The sequence below is a fragment of the Dermacentor variabilis genome, chromosome 8, assembly GCF_050947875.1.
Source record: "Dermacentor variabilis isolate Ectoservices chromosome 8, ASM5094787v1, whole genome shotgun sequence".
Classification (NCBI taxonomy): Eukaryota; Metazoa; Arthropoda; class Arachnida; order Ixodida; family Ixodidae; genus Dermacentor; species Dermacentor variabilis.
The window spans coordinates 5,527,871-5,546,094 of NC_134575.1; the positions used below are offsets into that span (position 1 = coordinate 5,527,871).

The 18,224-nt window shown below is 48.6% G+C and overlaps 1 protein-coding gene across 1 annotated transcript in view; it reads left to right on the forward strand.

Annotated features, from left to right (window-relative positions):
* LOC142589538 (dual specificity mitogen-activated protein kinase kinase 4-like) overlaps positions 1-18,224 on the forward strand; it is a 59,929-nt gene that overhangs the window by 12,469 nt on the left and 29,236 nt on the right. The window contains exon 5 of the mRNA XM_075700965.1: positions 11,612-11,731. Within this exon, the coding sequence (XP_075557080.1) occupies positions 11,612-11,731 (120 nt within the window). The remainder of the gene's footprint in view (positions 1-11,611; positions 11,732-18,224) is intronic.

Here is an 18,224-nt window from a genome sequence, read left to right on the forward strand (position 1 = left end):
CTCGCTGGGACCTTTCAGTACGTTTAAAGAAAGTAGTTGGAAAGCAGCACTGTAGCTCTTTCAAAGGATTGGCATGTACATAATGGCGCATGCACCAGTGTCCATTAGGCCACAAACGCAGGAATGAAACATTTGATGTGCCATGTCACATAGCAACAAGTTGCTTATAAAAGCAAGTGTGTGCCGCTTTCTCACATTCTTTTCTTGTGGCAGCTAGCACATTGAGATGCTGAGTCCAACCACTGGCATGCGTGGGCATGCCCTAATGCGTCAAAAGTGTCAGTCAGGAACTAGCTGACATGTTGCTATGCAGTAGATTTCGCCTACTACCGATACTAGAATATCGTGTAACGCATCACTGGCATCCATCAGTCAGAGGCCGTGATGCCTTCAGCTGCTATGTGTATGATGGCCACCAATGCAAAGACGCTGACACCAACAATTGTGTGAGTGCTATGGATGCACGATATGCGCGCCAGTGTTTCTGAACGGCAGTGCTGTGATACTAGGCCGGCAATGATGCGACTGGATGAGCGCCTTGTCCTGTCCGTATTCCTTCTTGTGTGTCGTCAATTTTGGCGCTTATTCTATTGTAAGTTATGCACCAACTAGCCCCACAACGTGTTTTACTGCCGTGGGTGGTGGCAGTGCAGGAAGAATTTGGGCTGAGTTTGAATGGCGCCGACAAATCCAACCTGCCAACTGTCATTATGCTGATCTCAGTGTGATTGTCTGCTAAAAATAGCACTGAATTATGATTGCCGCAGCGCTTGTGCTCATTCTACGTATATTTTATTGTGCTCGAATCAAATGAAAACATTCTTTCAAAGTCTGCAGTCTGATAATCGGCATAGCGCGACGGTCCGGTTCCTAATCTGCAAGCGAACGAGCCCAGCTGAGAAACTCTGTTGAAGGAAATCATTTTCGGTTTTGTTGGCGCTGCAGCGATTGAAATATGGCACTCCTGACTTCGTGTGGTTTGTGTTCTGGTGAACTGTGTGGAACTTCGTGTGAATTAACCGTGGTGTGTTTTGTCACCTGGTCTCAGGTGGCTCAAGTTTAATGAGCTACCTCTGCACTGTTTTCAGTTGCAAAAATAACTTTTGAAAGCGAAAGACACTACAGTTGAATACACTTATAGCAGTATTCAAGTGCCACGAAAATTTAATTGTTATAACCGATAATTGTTATAACCTGGTTTCATGAAAAAAAAACAATAAAAATGGGAGATGGCATAGCTGTTCTGATAAAGCTATAATGGGAGGCCAGTTCTCCTCCCCATCAGTTTCATCGATCCGGCTTTTGATTGTGTTAACTCGTTTAACTGTTTAACCCTGCTTCCTGTGCGCTGTGATCACGTGTTAACAAGCTGTGGATGTCAGCGTTCAAGAATGGCGCTGCTGTAACCTGCATACAGGCGTCACGGGCTGCAAGTGGCATACAAGCTCCACCGAGGCATTGCTTTGGTGGCCCCAAAGGGCACCTTTTAAGAAATATGGGATGGTTGCCGTGGCAGCATCTCAACTTGACGAATCCAGAAGAAACGCTGGGACAAGATCACCACAAGCATCTTGCCACGTACTTCCCACTGGCTTGCACAACAAAGCCACATGTCCATCAGCCTTGCTCGCTTTAAGCGAAGCTTGTTGACATCCTTTTTCAAGACATCCAGGTGCTTCACATAGTGAAGTGGAAGATCCTTTGCGAAAACAGTCCCATGAGGGACTGAATCATCTACAGGACTTCCCGCATGGCTAAGACTGAGGTAGCCTGCCCTTCTGCATCAGCGCTGTCATCATGGCCGCCAATGTCGCTGTCCGATGCAAGCATGTCTGCGACAATCACCTCATCACTTAGAAGCACTTAGTTTCCAAATCTATAGCAGTGCGCTTTCTTTTCACTGGCAATGTCGTGCATTGCCGATGGTCAGCAGGTAGACCAGCGATGTTCCGTTTCAGCAGCGAGTCAAACGAAGCTGAGAAACTACATGGACAGAAATGACTTCGACGAAACGAACAAAGAAAAGCATGAGCAATTTCATCAATCAGCTTAATTGCGCAGAATGAAGGCCGAGCGAGCAATCTGGGGGCAGCACCGGCAGAGTCAGCGTGGTTGGGCGGTCCATTCGTGTTTCAGAGGGTGGCGCGGCACAGAGCTATGGGCACAACCCATTCGTGTTCAGAATGGTGGAAGGGCGACAGCAGAGAAGTGCGCAGCGGCAGTTGGGGTGGCGCGCGATCATGCAGCGGCTCGCATTTCACTTTTTCTTTTTTCTTTTCAAGGATTTCACATTCCATTACCTCTCTGGACAGGTACCCAGCAGCCAGATTTCATCGTTATAACCAATATTGCAGCATGGGGACATTGTACTAGGGGGGTTATTTCTCCATAAAAAGCATACAAAAGTTGACGGTGCACCAGCTTTTCATTGTTATAACTGATACAGTCGAACTCGACTACTATATCGAACCCGGTTACATCGAATTATTCTATACATTGAACAATTTCTGAACACAGTATAGTTACAATGACTATATATAGCAAAAAATTACACTTACAACAAACAAAAATAGCAGCGACTTCCGATATATCGAACATCAAGCAGCGGAAAAGTGCCCCCGGAAGTTGGCTTTCCCTCACCGTGGCAGGGAAGACAGGCAGCGCGGCTCCATCCAATTGCTCTCCCTACTGTGACCGCACTTCCTCGGGCGAGTCGTCAACACCCTCCTGTAAAAAATGATCCTGGCCTGCCCACAGAGCTTGCTCAGACAGCCAATCAGAGGCTCTTGTGCCTTCGTCGTGCAAGATGGCGCAAGTGCGAGTTGTCTCACTGCTTTTCTGGTTCATTGTGTTTGTGCCTTGTGGGCCTTCTCCCGCAGTGTTGCCGTGATGAAGCGGCAGAATTCGCCTTTTGTTGTGAAGTCGGATGTCCCTTCAGCGTGCAAGATTCAGAGGAGCACCTTAAGCACGATCTTAAAAAATAAGGGGGAGATTAGAGCTAAAGTGGCCAAACTCGCGACGTGGTGCCTGCGGCGCCCCTCACGTATTCACGGCCGCGTTCAAGTGGTTCATCCGAAATTGCTTCATACGTGCCAGCCTCCACATACTCGGTGATGACTGTAGAATGCGACGAAGCCGTTGCCGGTGTTGCCCAAGTTTGGAGTAAGCTGTCAGAATTTCTGGAAGCTGTTGACGAGTTTGTGAGTGCAGATGATGGTGTCGCGACCATGGGAGACCCGGAAAACGAAGACTACATTGCAGACATCATACCGAGCACAAATAAAAGGGGGCACAATGAGGAAAGCAATGACGGTCCTTTGGCCACATCCTCCGAAGTGATTGGAGCACTCTTGCTCGGTGATGACTGTAAATTCTGATAAATGCGACAAAGCCGTTGCCGGTGTTGCCGAAGTTTGGAGCAAGCTAACAGAATTTCCGGAAGCTGTTGACGAATCAACGGTGGACAAGTTCGTGAGTGCTGATGGTGTCGCGATCACAAGACAGCCCGAAAACAAAGACTACATTGCTGACATCGTACCGAGCACAAGTGAAAGTGGGCACAATGAGAAAAGCAACGACGGTCCTTTGCCCACATCCTCCGAAGTGATTGGAGCACATCCTCCGAAGTGTTTGGTGCACTCGCACTTGTCCGGTGCTTCTGTGCGAATGCGGAAAGTTGTGGCCTCAGCTGCTCCGACTCCTTAGCTAATGTGGCGAAGTGCATGCGTCGCAGGCAGCAAAATTGCCCAAGCAGAAAATGCAGGACTATTTCATGCGAAACTAAGCTAGTTTCATTAATAAAGTGATTTTATAAATGGTATGTGCTTTTATGACATCCAATTATTTAGCAGGCTTGTATCGGATTATGCTCTATATCGAACTGATAGGTGTTTTTTTGTGAGATTGATATAGCCGGGTTGTACATACTAGTAGAGGCTAATTAGGCGCTCTCTGTGTTGACCTAAGTAAAGCATTTGATGTAGTTTGCCATGAGCTCCTTATTACAAAGTTCACACAAATGGACGTACCTCCTTCCGTCACTGCCCTGCCATCAAATTACCTAACCAACAGATTGTGCTTCATTGGCATTCATGAACACAGTTCTATTAGCTATGAGGCCACTAGCAGAGTTTCTCAAGGGTCTCTTCTTGGCCCTCTTCTCTTCGTACTATTCATAAATGACATTTCATCAGCAATTCGATACTTCATTTCTTCTGTATGTTCACGACTTAAAGCTATTTAAGACTGTCAATTGTGTCACGACTGCATTGACTTCCAAAATGACATTTCTTTCACTGTCAAACTGGTCCAGAGACAGTAAGCTACATTTAAATGCTTCCAAAGCTATGGTATAAGCTATACCCAGAAAACACACCACGTGCAAGTTCCATAAACCCTATGGGATACTTCACTGGCCAGGGTCGATGAAATTAAAGATCTCGGTGTGTACTTTAATAAAACACTAAGCTTCTCTTCACACGCTAAATATGCAAAACAGTGTGTCCTTCACGCTCATTGCACTGTTTGTCATATATCGCATGATTTCCACTCCCCTGTTGCCTTTCTGAAGTTGTACTCTACTGTGTGCCTTCCACTACTCGAGAATGCCTCTGTAATTTGGGGCAGAATGGGAAAATCTAATTCTGACCTAATTGAATGCATCCAAAATAAATTTATATCTATTTTTATTCAGGCGACCATAGTCCAGCCCTCCCAAATATACCTCAACTCATAGCTCTGAAATCAGTATATATTGAGTCAGACCTTTTGTTCCTCTATATGGTGGTCCATGGCCTTATACGTTATCAAAACTTTTTGATCATGGACAACATTCTGTGCCGCAAAAGTATACCAGGCAACATTCTGCATTCTCTGCCTGCATTGAAGACTTCTATATAGGGCTTGACTCCAAAACACATGTAATAAGTATTCTGCCTGTATCTACATATTTCAGAGTCCATTTCCTGTGTTTTGCATGTAGATAATAATGTTGTTTGATTGACTCCCTTTTGTGCTTCTTAATTGTTTCTCTTTCTCGTATTGTTTTGTCTACCACAATTGTCTTTGTACATTTTATCTCGCATATCACTTTTTAACCTTTCGCTGTCGGACCTTTCTGGCCGTGACGCACCTCCAGTGTCGGTTTGGTTTCGGGAACGAGCATAACAGGGAATGAACATAGCAATTTATTTTTGCCTATGATTGGTATACAAATAACATAGTCAATGGAATATGCACATTTTAGTGTTCTGCAGCTGTTCTTAGTAAACATCATCATCATCATCAGCCTGACTATAACATCCGTTCAACATCCTAATCTGACGATGCGGAACTCTCCTCTTCCTCGGATGAGACGCTGTCCGAATCCGAGCTCGGCTCGTACTCTGAATCGGAAGAGCCACCGCTCCAATGAGCAAGCGAAGGTCCCGCGTGCTGAGCCATCCAATAGTAACCGCGCGCAGGGAGGATGCGCTTTCAGTCGCCCGCGCAACGGAGAGAAATGGGACGTTGCATGATCAAGAAGACAGAGGGAGATGGAAAAAGGCTAAAACAAAGTTTGAGGGGCTTTACGTTTACTGCTGCAAGGCGGAAGCGAGGGTGCTGCGAGAGAGCGAAAGCAGCAATCGAGTCATGTGTCGGTCTCTTTTTGGAGAGGCAACAGCGCGTGCCCCTGAACCTGACGTGCCGTAGCAGACACACCAACAGAAAATAAAAACCTTCAAACCAGCGGAGATGGCAGAACAACCCTTGAACCCATAACCACACGCGTGCGACGCATGATCCAGCAAACGCGGAGCCACCGCGCCACTCAGCAAAGAGAGAGGGGCGAGTGGCAGTCGCATTGTACTCTTCAATACATGTACAACACAGGTCGGGGCGAAAATACGAACTTGTAGAAAGAGTCAACAGATGGCGTGGCCAGTCCAGGAGCACTAGCTTTGCGCCCAGGCGTGAAATTTTGAATGCACGAACGGGTCAGCGCACACAACAGGTGGGATAACACGCTTATGCTGGCCAATATAATATTTTACCTCAAGAAAACGGCACGAGTCTGGTTCGAAACACACAAAGAAGAGATTACGAGTTGGGACCAGTGCAAGCAGAAGCTTAGAGATTTGTTCGGCAAGCCCGTCGGCCGCCAACGTGCTGTGAAGAAGGACCTTGGGACCCGTGTACAGACGTCCACTGAATCTTACGTGGCGTATATCCAGGACGTCCTCGCCCTTTGCCGCAAAGTGGATAACAATATGGCAGAGGCAGACAAGGTCAGCCACGTTTTAAAAGGCATCGCGGACGACGCGTTTAACCTGATTGTTTACAAAAACGTAACAACGGTCAATGAAATCATTAACGAATGTCGCCGCTTTGAAGACGCGAAGAGTCGCCGCATAGTTCAACAGTTTACGCGTCTACCTAATACCGCAGCTTCATCGACATGTGAAGACATTTGTCCGCCGTGTAAGCCCACCTCCTGCGAGAACGTAGTACATATCGTTCGGCGAGAAATCGAAGCAGCATCTCCTGCCACGCCAGTGACGCAGTGCTTTGACGATTCCCGGCCGCTTGTGTCTCTCATTCAGTCGGTAATTCGCCAAGAACTTGCCAATGTGGGCCTTCCGTCCATCTGCTCCGCCAGCCGTCCTGACTTTGCTTCGTCTGCTGCCTCTGCCCCTGTTCACCGGAGCCAATATGGTCCATATCCGAGCTATCGCAACCCGGCCGAATGGCGCACACATGACGATAGACCCATCTGCTTTAACTGTGTACGTGTGGGCCACATCTCTCGCCACCGTCGAAGTTCCTGGCCAGCCCACTCCCGACCAAGCGTTCCTGCCTACCGCAGCTCCCCACTGAATCCTCGCCTGCCATCACTCTCCACCGAGGTTGAAGACGCTCCTGACAACGCTCGAGCCACCGCAACCAGCCGCTCGCCATCACCACATAGTCGCCGCTCCCGTTCGCCCCAGCTGCGTCGCTCTCCATCCCCAGCTTACCGTCGCCGCTCTCCGACAGGAAACTAACTGGGGCAGCTCCTGGAGGTGACGCTGCTCTAGAACCCCGGCCTGAAATTCCTCTGCTGACCCTGCCTACTAATCAGAACCTTCTGGACGTGAACGTGGATGGTTTACCCATTACAGCACTCATCGACACTGGAGCCCAAATTTCCATCATGAGTGCGGAGCTTCGAACGCGCTTGAAGAAAGTACTGACTCCTGCTCCGACTCGACTGCTCCAGGTCGCCGACGGTGGAACTCCGGCTGTACTTGGAATGTGTACTGCTCGTATCAGTGTCGCTGGTCGCCACACGTCCGTTTTGTTTAGCGTGCTCGAACGTTGCCCTCACAATATTATCCTCGGACTCGACTTTTTGGCCGCCCATTCTGCTCTGATTGACTGTTCCGCCGGCGTTGTACAACTTTACCTACCACTACCTGTCGCCGTTGACCTTCCTGCTCATGCTCCAACGCAGCTTTGTTCCGCAGATTTTATACACCTACCATCTCTTGCAGCAACCTGCATCCCTGTCTTAGCCTGCCCACCTGTACCTGACGGAGACTATGTCCTTACTCCCGCGACTTCAGTCCTGCTTTCTCACAATGTCTCCTTCCCGCACACTATCGTTTCTGTTGCGGACAATCAGACATGTCTTCTCATCCTGAATTTCGGACAGTGCCCACAAGTACTTCCTCGAGGCATGTCTCTAGCCACGTTGTCACCGACGCACGAGTGCCACATTTCCACTCTATCTGTTCCGCCGTTTTCGACCAATGCTCATTCTGCGCCTTCTGCATCAGCCCCGACCGACGACTTTACAAAGATGACTGCACCAGACCTCTCGACCCAACAAGCCGCAGAGCTCCGTTGCCTCCTCGAGTCCTACTCCGTCATTTTCGACCTGAACGATCGCCCTTTGTGTCAAACTGCGGTCATGAAGCATCGTATAAATACCGGCGATGCAGCACCTGTTCGCCTTCGCCCATACCGGGTGTCGCCTTCTGAGCGACAAGTTATCCAGAGCGAGGTTGACAAGATGCTTGCCAAAGGGATTATTGAGCACTCTTCCAGCCCGTGGGCGTCCCCTGTTTTTCTCGTCAAAAAGAAGGATAACAGCTGGCGATTCTGCGTTGACTATCGTCATCTAAACACGATCACCAAGAAAGATGTATATCCACTTCCCCGCATTGACGATGCTCTCGATTGTCTCCACGGTGCCACTTATTTTTCATCTATAGACCTTCGCTCTGGATATTGGCAAATTGCCGTGGATGAAATGGACCATGATAAGACCGCATTCGTCACACCAGACAGCCTATATCAGTTCCGGGTAATGCCTTTTGGCTTGTGCAATGCCCGGCGACCTTTGAACGGATGACGGACATGCTCTTACATGGTTTGAAATGGTCCATCTTTTTGTGCTACTTGGATGACGTCATCGTATTCTCTTCAACTTTTGCGACGCTTCTTGAAAGACTTTCATCTGTTCTTTCTGTTTTTCGCACCGCTGGCTTACAGCTCAACTCGTCCAAGTGCCACTTCGGTCACCACCAAATAACCATGCTCGGACACCTCGTCGATTCGTCAGGCATTCGCCCCGACCCCGCTAAAGTTCATGCTGTGCAGAATTTCCCCGTACCAACTTGTGCCAAAGATGTTTGCAGCTTTATTGTCCTTTGCTTGTACTTCCGCATGTTTGTGGAAAATTTCGCCCATGTTGCCCGTCCCCTGACTGACCTCCTGAAGAAAGACGTTCCTTTCTGTTGGGGCTCTGAACAGGCGTCTGCTTTCTCCCAGCTCATCACGCTGCTCACCATACCTCCTGTTCTCGCCCATTTTGACGCCTCCACTCCGACAAAAATCCGCACTGACGCCAGTGGCTACGGCATCGGCGCAGTTTTAGCTCAACGCCAATGTGGGCATGACTGCGTCATCGCCTACGCCAGCCGCCTCCTCTCCCCTGCAGAGCGCAATTACTCGATTACTGAGCACGAGTGTCTCACCCTCATTTGGGCGGTGGGCAAGTTCCGACCCTACATATATGGTCGACCATTTACAGTTACAACCGACCACCACGCCCTTTGTTGGCTTTCCTCCCTCAAGGATCCCACCGGACGCCTTGGTCGCTGGGCCCTACGGCTACAGGAATACACATACACTGTGGTCTACAAGTCGGGTCGTCTACATCAGGACGCCGACTGCCTGTCTCGTCATCCCGTCGATGTACCGGACGGTTTAGTGGATGTCGCACCGATCTGCGTTCTTTCGCTCTCTGCCTTGCAAGACATTGGTGCTGAACAACGACGCAATGAGTCGTTACGCCCCATTATAGAACGCCTGCTCTCTGATCCGTCTGACCCATCCCCTCACATGTTCGTACTAGAAAATGGCGTCCTGTACCGCCGCAACATGCACCCCGACGCGCCCGAGCTCCTAACCGTCATTCAGTCTCATCTGCGACAGATTGTACTGCAGCAACTGCACGACGTTCCCACCGCTGGACACCTTGGCGTCACGCGGACCTATGACCGAATTCGGCGACGGTTTTTCTGGCCCCGTCTCAACTGCTCCGTCCGGCGCTATGTTGCCACGTGTGAGTCATGTCAACGCCGGAAAAGACCAGCTGTGCCTCCCGCCGGACTGCTGCAGCCTTTGGATATACCGGCCGACCCTTTTTTTCGCGTTGGCGTTGATCTTCTCGGACCATTCCCTATATCAGATGACGGAAATAGGTAGATTGCCATGGCTACGGACTATACAACTCGCTATGCCATTACTGGAGCCCTACCGACCAGCTGTGCCACAGACGTCGCCGATTTCTTGCTTCACGACGTCATCTTGCATCACGGTGCACCTCGTCAACCTCTCACCGATCGTGGCAGATACTTTCTTGCCAAAGTCATAGACGACCTACTTCGATCATGTCCTACTAAACACAAACTTACTACCGCTTACCATCCTCAAACTAACGGTCTTACCGAACGGCTTAACCGCACATTAACTGACATGTTAGCAATGTATGTTTCCTCCGATCATCGCGACTGGGACATTGCTGCACCATTTGTCATGTTCGCCTACAATTCCTCGCGCCACGACACAGCTGGATATTCACCCTTCTATCTCCTCTTCGGCCGTGAGCCGACTTTGCCTTTCGAGACTCTCCTTTCGACCACACTCGACTCGCCGACAGAGTACACTTGGGATGTCATAACCACAGCGACCCAAGCACGCCAGATTGCCCGCATTCGTCTGTCTGCTTCACAGACATGCCAGAAGTGCCGTTACGACCAGCGCCATCACGACGTGCACTACGAACCAGGTGCTGTTGTGCTAGTTTGGTATCCAACTCGGCGTGTTGGTCTTTCGGAGAAATTCCTCTCGTGGTACTGTGGCCCTTACCGCATCCTTCGCCAGGTGACCCCTGTCACATATGAAGTGTCTCCGCTGGATGCCACGGTGCCTTCACCTCTCTCTGACATCATCCACATCAGCCGCCTCAAACCCTACCTTTCTCAGACCGAAGAGCCGCACCAATAAGGTGCTTTTTCCGACGAGGGTGATGTCACAGTCGGTAATGTGGGAGAAGGAGGACGATGATGGTGGCCTTGGAGACGACGAAGAAGAGTAGCATTATCGCTGCTCTACGCTTGCTGGCTCAGCCATTAAAAGCCATCTGTAAACAGACGCACGCTTCTTCCTTCCTGTAACAATATGGTGTGGTCGTGCGGGTTTTAGCAAAGCTATCTTGTAGACAGATGTTGATGCGAGCCCTAACGCAAGCACAAGCGCTGATGTCGATATCTTGTGCACTATTATTACTTAAAAGGTTGAAAAAAAAGCTGTTGTGCGATGCATGCATTGATTAACCAGATGTGTTTTTTTTATGTAAAAGACCATACAGACCACTAATGTCTTGTTTCAAGCTCAGTTTACAGCAGGCTGTCTTAGGTCAGACTTAAACGGTCTAAGAGCAATAGTGCACCGCAGTTGAGGACCGAATATGAGTGAGCGTCGGCGCGCGTCTGAACTTGTGTCCTGGGGTTGCGGGCCCTTTTAGTCCAACTGACGTGAAGCAACGCATTGGCTTTCTGGCGCACTCTGATGCATGCCAACACGTCCCAGTGGTTGGGCGTTTAGACTGCACCAGCTTTGCAGTCTGCCCATATTTTCCGTACCTTTCTTCACAGCACCTAGCGTTACGTAGACGTTGTGTGTCATTGTACTGCCTTTGGGATCATCTGAGGTTGTAACGGAACAGGTTCTAACATTTAAAATATGTTATGCCATTGCTACCATACTGTTGTTGTCACCATCATCAGGGTCTTCCTGCTGACATCACACAATTGCTCACCACACTGTGGTCCATCTGCTAATGTTTTGTAGAATTCTAAGCGACACTGGATAGCAAGCTAGTACCAACTGCAAAATTCTTTATATAACATAGTTTCCACAGTGCTTGGAATCAGCGTGATTTTTTAGCTTTGTGTCAGGAAATGTTTTCTGTGTATTCTTGACAGTATCACTAGGGAATTGGAAGTACACTAAAATTATGTCAATGGGAGATGAGCATTGTGCCTGTTGGCTCACTGTGTGTTCCATGACATGGTTGTTGCAGCGCATCCGTTCCACGGTCGACGAGAAGGAGCAGAAGCAGCTGCTGATGGATCTCGAGGTTGTGATGAAGAGTAACGACTGCCCCTACATTGTCCAGTTCTATGGGGCCATCTTCAAGGAGGTGAGACACCTGGCTTTTGCTCATTTTCAGACAGCCTGGTCTAGTGCCACTGCATGCATGTGTGTAGGCATATGAAAGTGGGGGAGGGACCCTTCCACCTTCAAGATTGGTGTCTCATCGCTGCTACAGCCGACTTCTGTTAACTCGACCCTGACGGGACCTGTGAAATCGATGGAATTATCCAGAAGGTTGAATTAGACAAGATGCAGAAAAAGACGTCAAAACACACTGTTGATTCATTTGGAAGTATTTGCCAGAATCAAGCGCGTGCCCACTCTCTGTGCCTCCAAAAAAGTTTAACTAATGTGCAAGTGACATTAAAACACCTAACAATGTAGAAATCTAATGCGCACCAGATTATTTAGTAACAGATATGGGCAATGGTCTAATATGGGTTGTACAGCAGCGGCCAGTTTCCAAAAGTTAGCTTCGCCGCATGGTTAAAGTAAACTTTGCCGCAATGCAGCCATGTTGTGCGGCAAAGCATACGAATGCTGCGAGCGGTTTCTTATTCAATTTTTTAGGGGGAGAAAAAAAAAATGGTGTGCATTAGAAATGCACTGATAAAAGTGCCACGCCAATTGTGCCTAAATATACATGCTCATACATGCTGCATAAAATAGTTCCTTTTCGCTTAAATTGCGCTACACCTCGTCAAGGCACACATAAACGTGCTAACCTCCCAAATCTACACAACAGGCTGAATTGTAATAATTCTGAAACCGAAACTCTGGACATGGTATCCTATCTGTGTGGGAAAGCCAAGCAAACTTTCAATCCTCAAGCCACTGCTAGCATGTGTGTGGAGGTATGTGGGTGTGGTACCTGTGACGATGGTGGCATGCTCACCTTCTTTGTGGATGACGACTTGCGATGGGTATAATATATTGCATAATATTGACTCAACCTAGTGTGAGTGCACGATTCCATGGTGCGCTGTTTCTCCCACTGACCACTGTGGTGTTCACTTCATGTCACCACCTCAGTAGCTTCTACAAGCACGCCTGTCATTCGTTCTGTCTGGATGCGTACACCACTATTTCCTTTTTTCTTTGCCACCATCTTCTCCACATTTGTGGTGCGCCATGGTTGCCACACTCCAGATGGTACAAATTAACCAAAACACGGTCAAATAAGTGACATGTAGGGACATGTATGTAGTGACATGTATTCCACTTCACTGTGGAATACTGCATATGTTTGCCAGTACCGGACAGTGAGTCTGATTTTCTGAACAGGGATAGAATTAATGAGGTTTTAACAGTAAATAATGTTTATATTTTATCAGTATACTATGCATCTTCTTTTAAAAAGTTATTGTTGCCTAGGTATTAATGTATTAAAGCTAAGTGGTCTGTGTGAGGTTGCATATCAGCTTGCATAATCTGAGCAGCCAAGAAAGCCAAGCTTTCCAAAGACCCATTGATGGCAGTGGGTCTTGTCATCTGGCAGAAATAGTCTGGCAAAATAGGCAGTCTTGGCAAGATGACAAAAATAGAAAGCAGATGCCAACTAAGAGATTATTTTTTCCTTTTTTTTTTCCAACTGACGTGTCCCCACACAGGAGCCTTGTTCACTGTAATATATGTTGGTATGGTGCAACCCACTTACGGGTACATTTGTCTAAGGTCCATGTGGGTGAGGAATAAACAGGGAATTGACTAACAGGGTTAAGTTGACATTTAAGCTGCTATTATAATAAAGCAACGGATGATCACAGCTGAAATTCGGCATTTACAGTCAGATCAGGAGGTTCCAAATGCAGCACAATTCAGAAGAATACAAACAATCTTCAGGGTGTCTACCAACCGGGAAAACCAGGAATTTTCAGGGATTTTGAGTAGTCTGGAAAAACTCAGGGGAAACTCGGGGAATTTGCACCTCTGTCAGGGAAAATTAGTAATTTTATTGAAAGGGTTGAAAGTCGCAGTAATGCTGGCTCGAGTAACACACAGGAATCGTAATGAATCTTCTTTGACGCCCTGCCGTCAGCTGGAGAAGTTGCCAGTGTACAGTCAACGACCGACTTTCCGGATGGCCAATAATTTAGACAGCTTCGCGGCACCACCACGTACCCCATAAAGTCAGTGTATCAGAACGTCTGAAATTTTGGACGCAAGAACGCTTTGCCATCCGATTTTCCGGACTTTTTGCCGTTACCACAGGTCTGAAACGGCATTAATCAAAGCCACCATCACTGCCATTTTGATTACCTCACCGCCTTGAACCGGCGCTCTCGCACGCAGATCAGCTGGCAGCCGTAGCCACCACTGCAGCAACGCTAGGCCTAGCTGCTTCGACGTTCACTATGAAACTTCTTGCCGTTGGATGCCATGTTTTTTATTGAAATAATTTGCTGCTGTCAGCAATGGCGCCAACTCTGCCTTTGTGGTCCTCACGATTGGCTTAGAAGCTTGGAAAGCATGGTGCGTTGCATAATGCCGGTTCCCGAAAGTCAGCTTCGCCTCTGCACAGAAATGTTACTTGGTGAAGCATATGAAAAGTATTGCAGTGAAGCATAACAAGTGTGGGAAGGGGCTATTTCCACGGGACACAGTATGTATTCCTTAATTATACAAGCATGCACCCGATATCTCCTGTCACAGTACAAGAACCGATATGCCTAATACGTGTACCAACAGGCCTTCAGAGCGGTTTCGAATGTGCCTGTGGTGGTTTGAGCCCTTAAGGGCATTAAATGACATGCACTTATTTTTTCCAACTGGTCGGTTTCTCGGACGTCTTCGCGGCCCCTAGGAAGTTAAAAAAATCGGACTTGGACTGTGCAACTGACCAAGAAGATGTTTCAAGTGGTCCGTGGGGCGAACAAGTGGCGGAATGAGGACAAGAACAGAAAGGACCTTTCCCATTCATTGAGGAATGAATGGGAAAGTAAGCGGGCTGCTGCCGTTTTGAAGGAGCTTGAGCTCAAAATACGGAATGTTGGCTGATGCCAAGATGCAGACGTCCCCCCTCATTAAAACCAAAATAAACTCTTTACAGCAGTGAAACACAACACTGAGGCATCGTTCGGTGGCTGAGAGTATGTCAGGACAGTTGAGGTAGACTTACGAGCTGTCGAGAAAGAATCTCAATTGTGACAAAGTTCGGGTCTCGTATTACTGAGCTTGCTATCAGTTGATAGAAATAGCTCATATTCGAAAATATTTGCTTCTGTATGCATCTCCTTTTTATTTGTGTTTGAGAATGTCCGACTCGATTTGCAATTTTTTTTCGAAGACATTTTATTTGCTGTGCATTTTGCTAACCCCTCCTGTCTATTTTCTTTTTGAAGCATAACTGCGAGTCGGCCTAGTTGGAACAAATTCATTTTTTAAAAACTTGTGCGCAAAACAAACAGGGACGAAGAGAAGGAGCAACAAGGACGAGCGCTTTCCAACAACTGGTTTTATTTTCCAAGAACCACCTGCTTAAATACCCACAGATCTGCGCGATCTAGTCAACAAAACATGCCTATAGCATATATAACTACACTTGTGATAAAATGCCGCAGATCAGTGCTACCCGGCCAACATAAAAACAGCAAAGCGCATAAAACAAGCACTTAAGATGAAAATGTATTAGCGATATGATGACAGAAGCGAATTCTCTTTATCCAACAATGAAACAGAAGGATAGCTGATGCATTTTTCCTTTAGTTTTGCTATCCAGTGAGCTTCCACAATTTCTTTTGCGGTTCGATTTCTATGCCTATACAATATGTCGGTGCTTAAAAGACAAGGTGAGCAAGCATGTTATTCACAGTGCATTGCGAAATGCACACTAGGGCGACCTTTCACACTAGACAAGGGTACCCTTAGTCTCGTGTTAATGCATCTCGCAGTCTGTCCTAGGTACACATGACCACACGTCATAGGAATCTGATACACAACGTTCTTCGCGCAATCGATAAATTGGTTCTTAGGCGGATGTTTAATACTACATTCTTTCTTTGCATCGTCCTTACTTTCGAACTTACTTTTTACCCTAGGACACACGCTACCTATTCTGTTTCTAGCCGAAAACACCACTTTTACTTAACTCCCAGCCACCTTCTTAAGTCTGTGTAAAAGGTTGCGCACATAGGGAATCACTGAAACCTTGGAAGCTAAATCTTTCTGCCCATGATTCTTTGTGCATAGTTCTTTATCCCGTTTGAGTTTTTTCATTAGTCTGTCGCCAAAGCGAACGCTCACCTGTGCCTGACCCTGAACCTGGTAGAGCTACCCAAAGTAGCTGCGCAGCGTCACGCCCGAAGCCTCGACGGACAAGCCGGGGAAAGTACGCTTGAACAGTTTCCCGGCCATGACCACCACGCTGGCCCCTGTGGGGTGCCCGCAGATTTTGGAAATGGGGTGCCTGCAGATTTCGACGGTCAGCATGTATGGCGGCACAGACGATGGTACAAGGCCTGTGTGCCACATGTCGAAAATTGGCGGGTCCTCGGCCATGACGTGGAGCCTGGCCGCCAAAGAACTCAAGCCTGCTGCCGCACACCTCCACCGCGTACCCTTGCGACGGCTACCTTGGCCGCGAGCTTGTGTGGGACCTGGGTTTGAACCAAACTGCTGCTGCTGCCCCCTCCGGCATACCCATGCCAGGTGCCCAGTTTTCCCACACGTGAAGCATTGTGCTTGAGAAAACTGTCACTGTGAGGGAGAGTGGGCACCACCACAGCGACTACAGGTACTGCCCGTTGTCGCCAGCTTGTTGACAGCCACTTCCGCCGACAGTGAGCCAGTAACACGTGCAATATCGCTGGCATCCTCGTCCGCAGCTTCCATTGCCAGCGCTGTCTTCACAGCGTTTTGCAGTGAGGGGTCAGGTAGCTCCAGGAGTCGTGCCCGCATGGCGGGGTTGTTTATGCCGCAGACGAAACGGTCCCGGAGCAGCGAGTCCAGCTGGTCCCCAAAGGTGCAGGCACTCGCTAGCCCTCGCGAAATCACTAACACTTGCATGGCGCTCTTTGGCCATACCTGGCCCTTGTGCCAATAGAAACCACACATTCATTCATTCACTCGCTAGCCCTCGTAGCTCAGCGACGAACTGCCCAAGAGTCTCTCCTTCGCAGCGGCTCCGGTTATTGAAGCAAAAACTCCATTAGCGTGGATGGTGCTGGGCTGAAATGCGAGCGCACTGTGCCGAGCAGCCCACCGAGCGTCTTAACATGCGGTGTGGCTGGCTTGAGAAGGTCGAGCAGAAGACTGAAAATGCTGGTCCCTCAGCTGGCCAGGAAAATGTCCTGTGACGTTTGCCCAGAACACGTGGACTTGTTCCTCGTGAATTGGCCAGGTAGACTTATCTCCCTCGAACAGCTCGAGCCTTCTGTACAGCGACATGGCGGCAGAAATGGGGGGCGGTATTTTGCCGCTCGCGGCGGCATGGGACGATCCGTGGGCAGTCGTCGCCATCCTCGTTACCAGTGTCACAATCCGCCCGGGTTCGTGAACGAGGGAGGGCTCGAGGCACCCTCCGTTAGACAGACGCTCCACAGCATGGTGTTGATGAACGATGACTGTCCACCGAACACCTGCACTCGTCAGTGTGTATTAGGTGCAGTGACCAATGTTGCCTACCAAGCCTGGCAGGCCAGCGAGCCTGGCAAGCCAACGAAGATTATGCCCGATGGGGCGCCACATGCTTGTTACACTTAAGGTCCCTCTATAACAAGGTTGCAACATCTGCCGCGCGCGCCACCTAGGAAGTTCCTGTAGCAGACGACGCCCAAGCTAAACAGCGGCGCCGCGGCATTCATGAGGTGAAAAAATATCTGCTCACGCGCAGAAATAAAACGCTACTGATGGCTGACTGTGGTGAAAAACGAAAGAAGGGCCCGAACTGCGAAATCTAGTCCTTTAATTTCAAATGAGCGCTGAAAGAAAAACGCTCAAGAGAGCAGAATGAGTGCTTGATCGTCTCGCGATTCCGCATGTTTACCTTTCGTTCTATTGCGCTCAATCACCGCGCGAGCCTTGGTGATTGCTTATGCTTAATCCCGTTTGCTCTGTGAATTCTTTTGCTCGTAATTGTGCTGCGTACACATAGCGGTTACTTTGAACGAAGAATTCGGGTAAAAAAGAAGGCTGACAGTGGCTTGCACCGAAAAGTTTCGACATAATGTCGCTGAAACGTGCGACCCTCACGGCAACTAAACAACATCCTGTATGTGTGTGGAAAAGAGTGCGCCAACAGTCTTCTTGCCGCTGAGTGTGTTTGTCGTGTAGCGATTACACGACGACTGTTTTGTTTTGTGGTTCAGTGCTATGAGCCAGTGCAATTGTCGTGACATTCTAAAGCGGCGGTATGGATCATGTCAGTGAGTCTCCTCTATCGGGTTCGGGCTGCCAGTGCGATTTAATGTCGCGGCACACCAACATCAAGCGTAGTGTGTGCGCGTGTGTGAATGCGGTTGACTGTTCTCGTGAACCGTGCGACGCCGCTACGTGAACTTGAATCATGATGCGCATTGTTGTGTTTATGCCTTTTCGCCTCC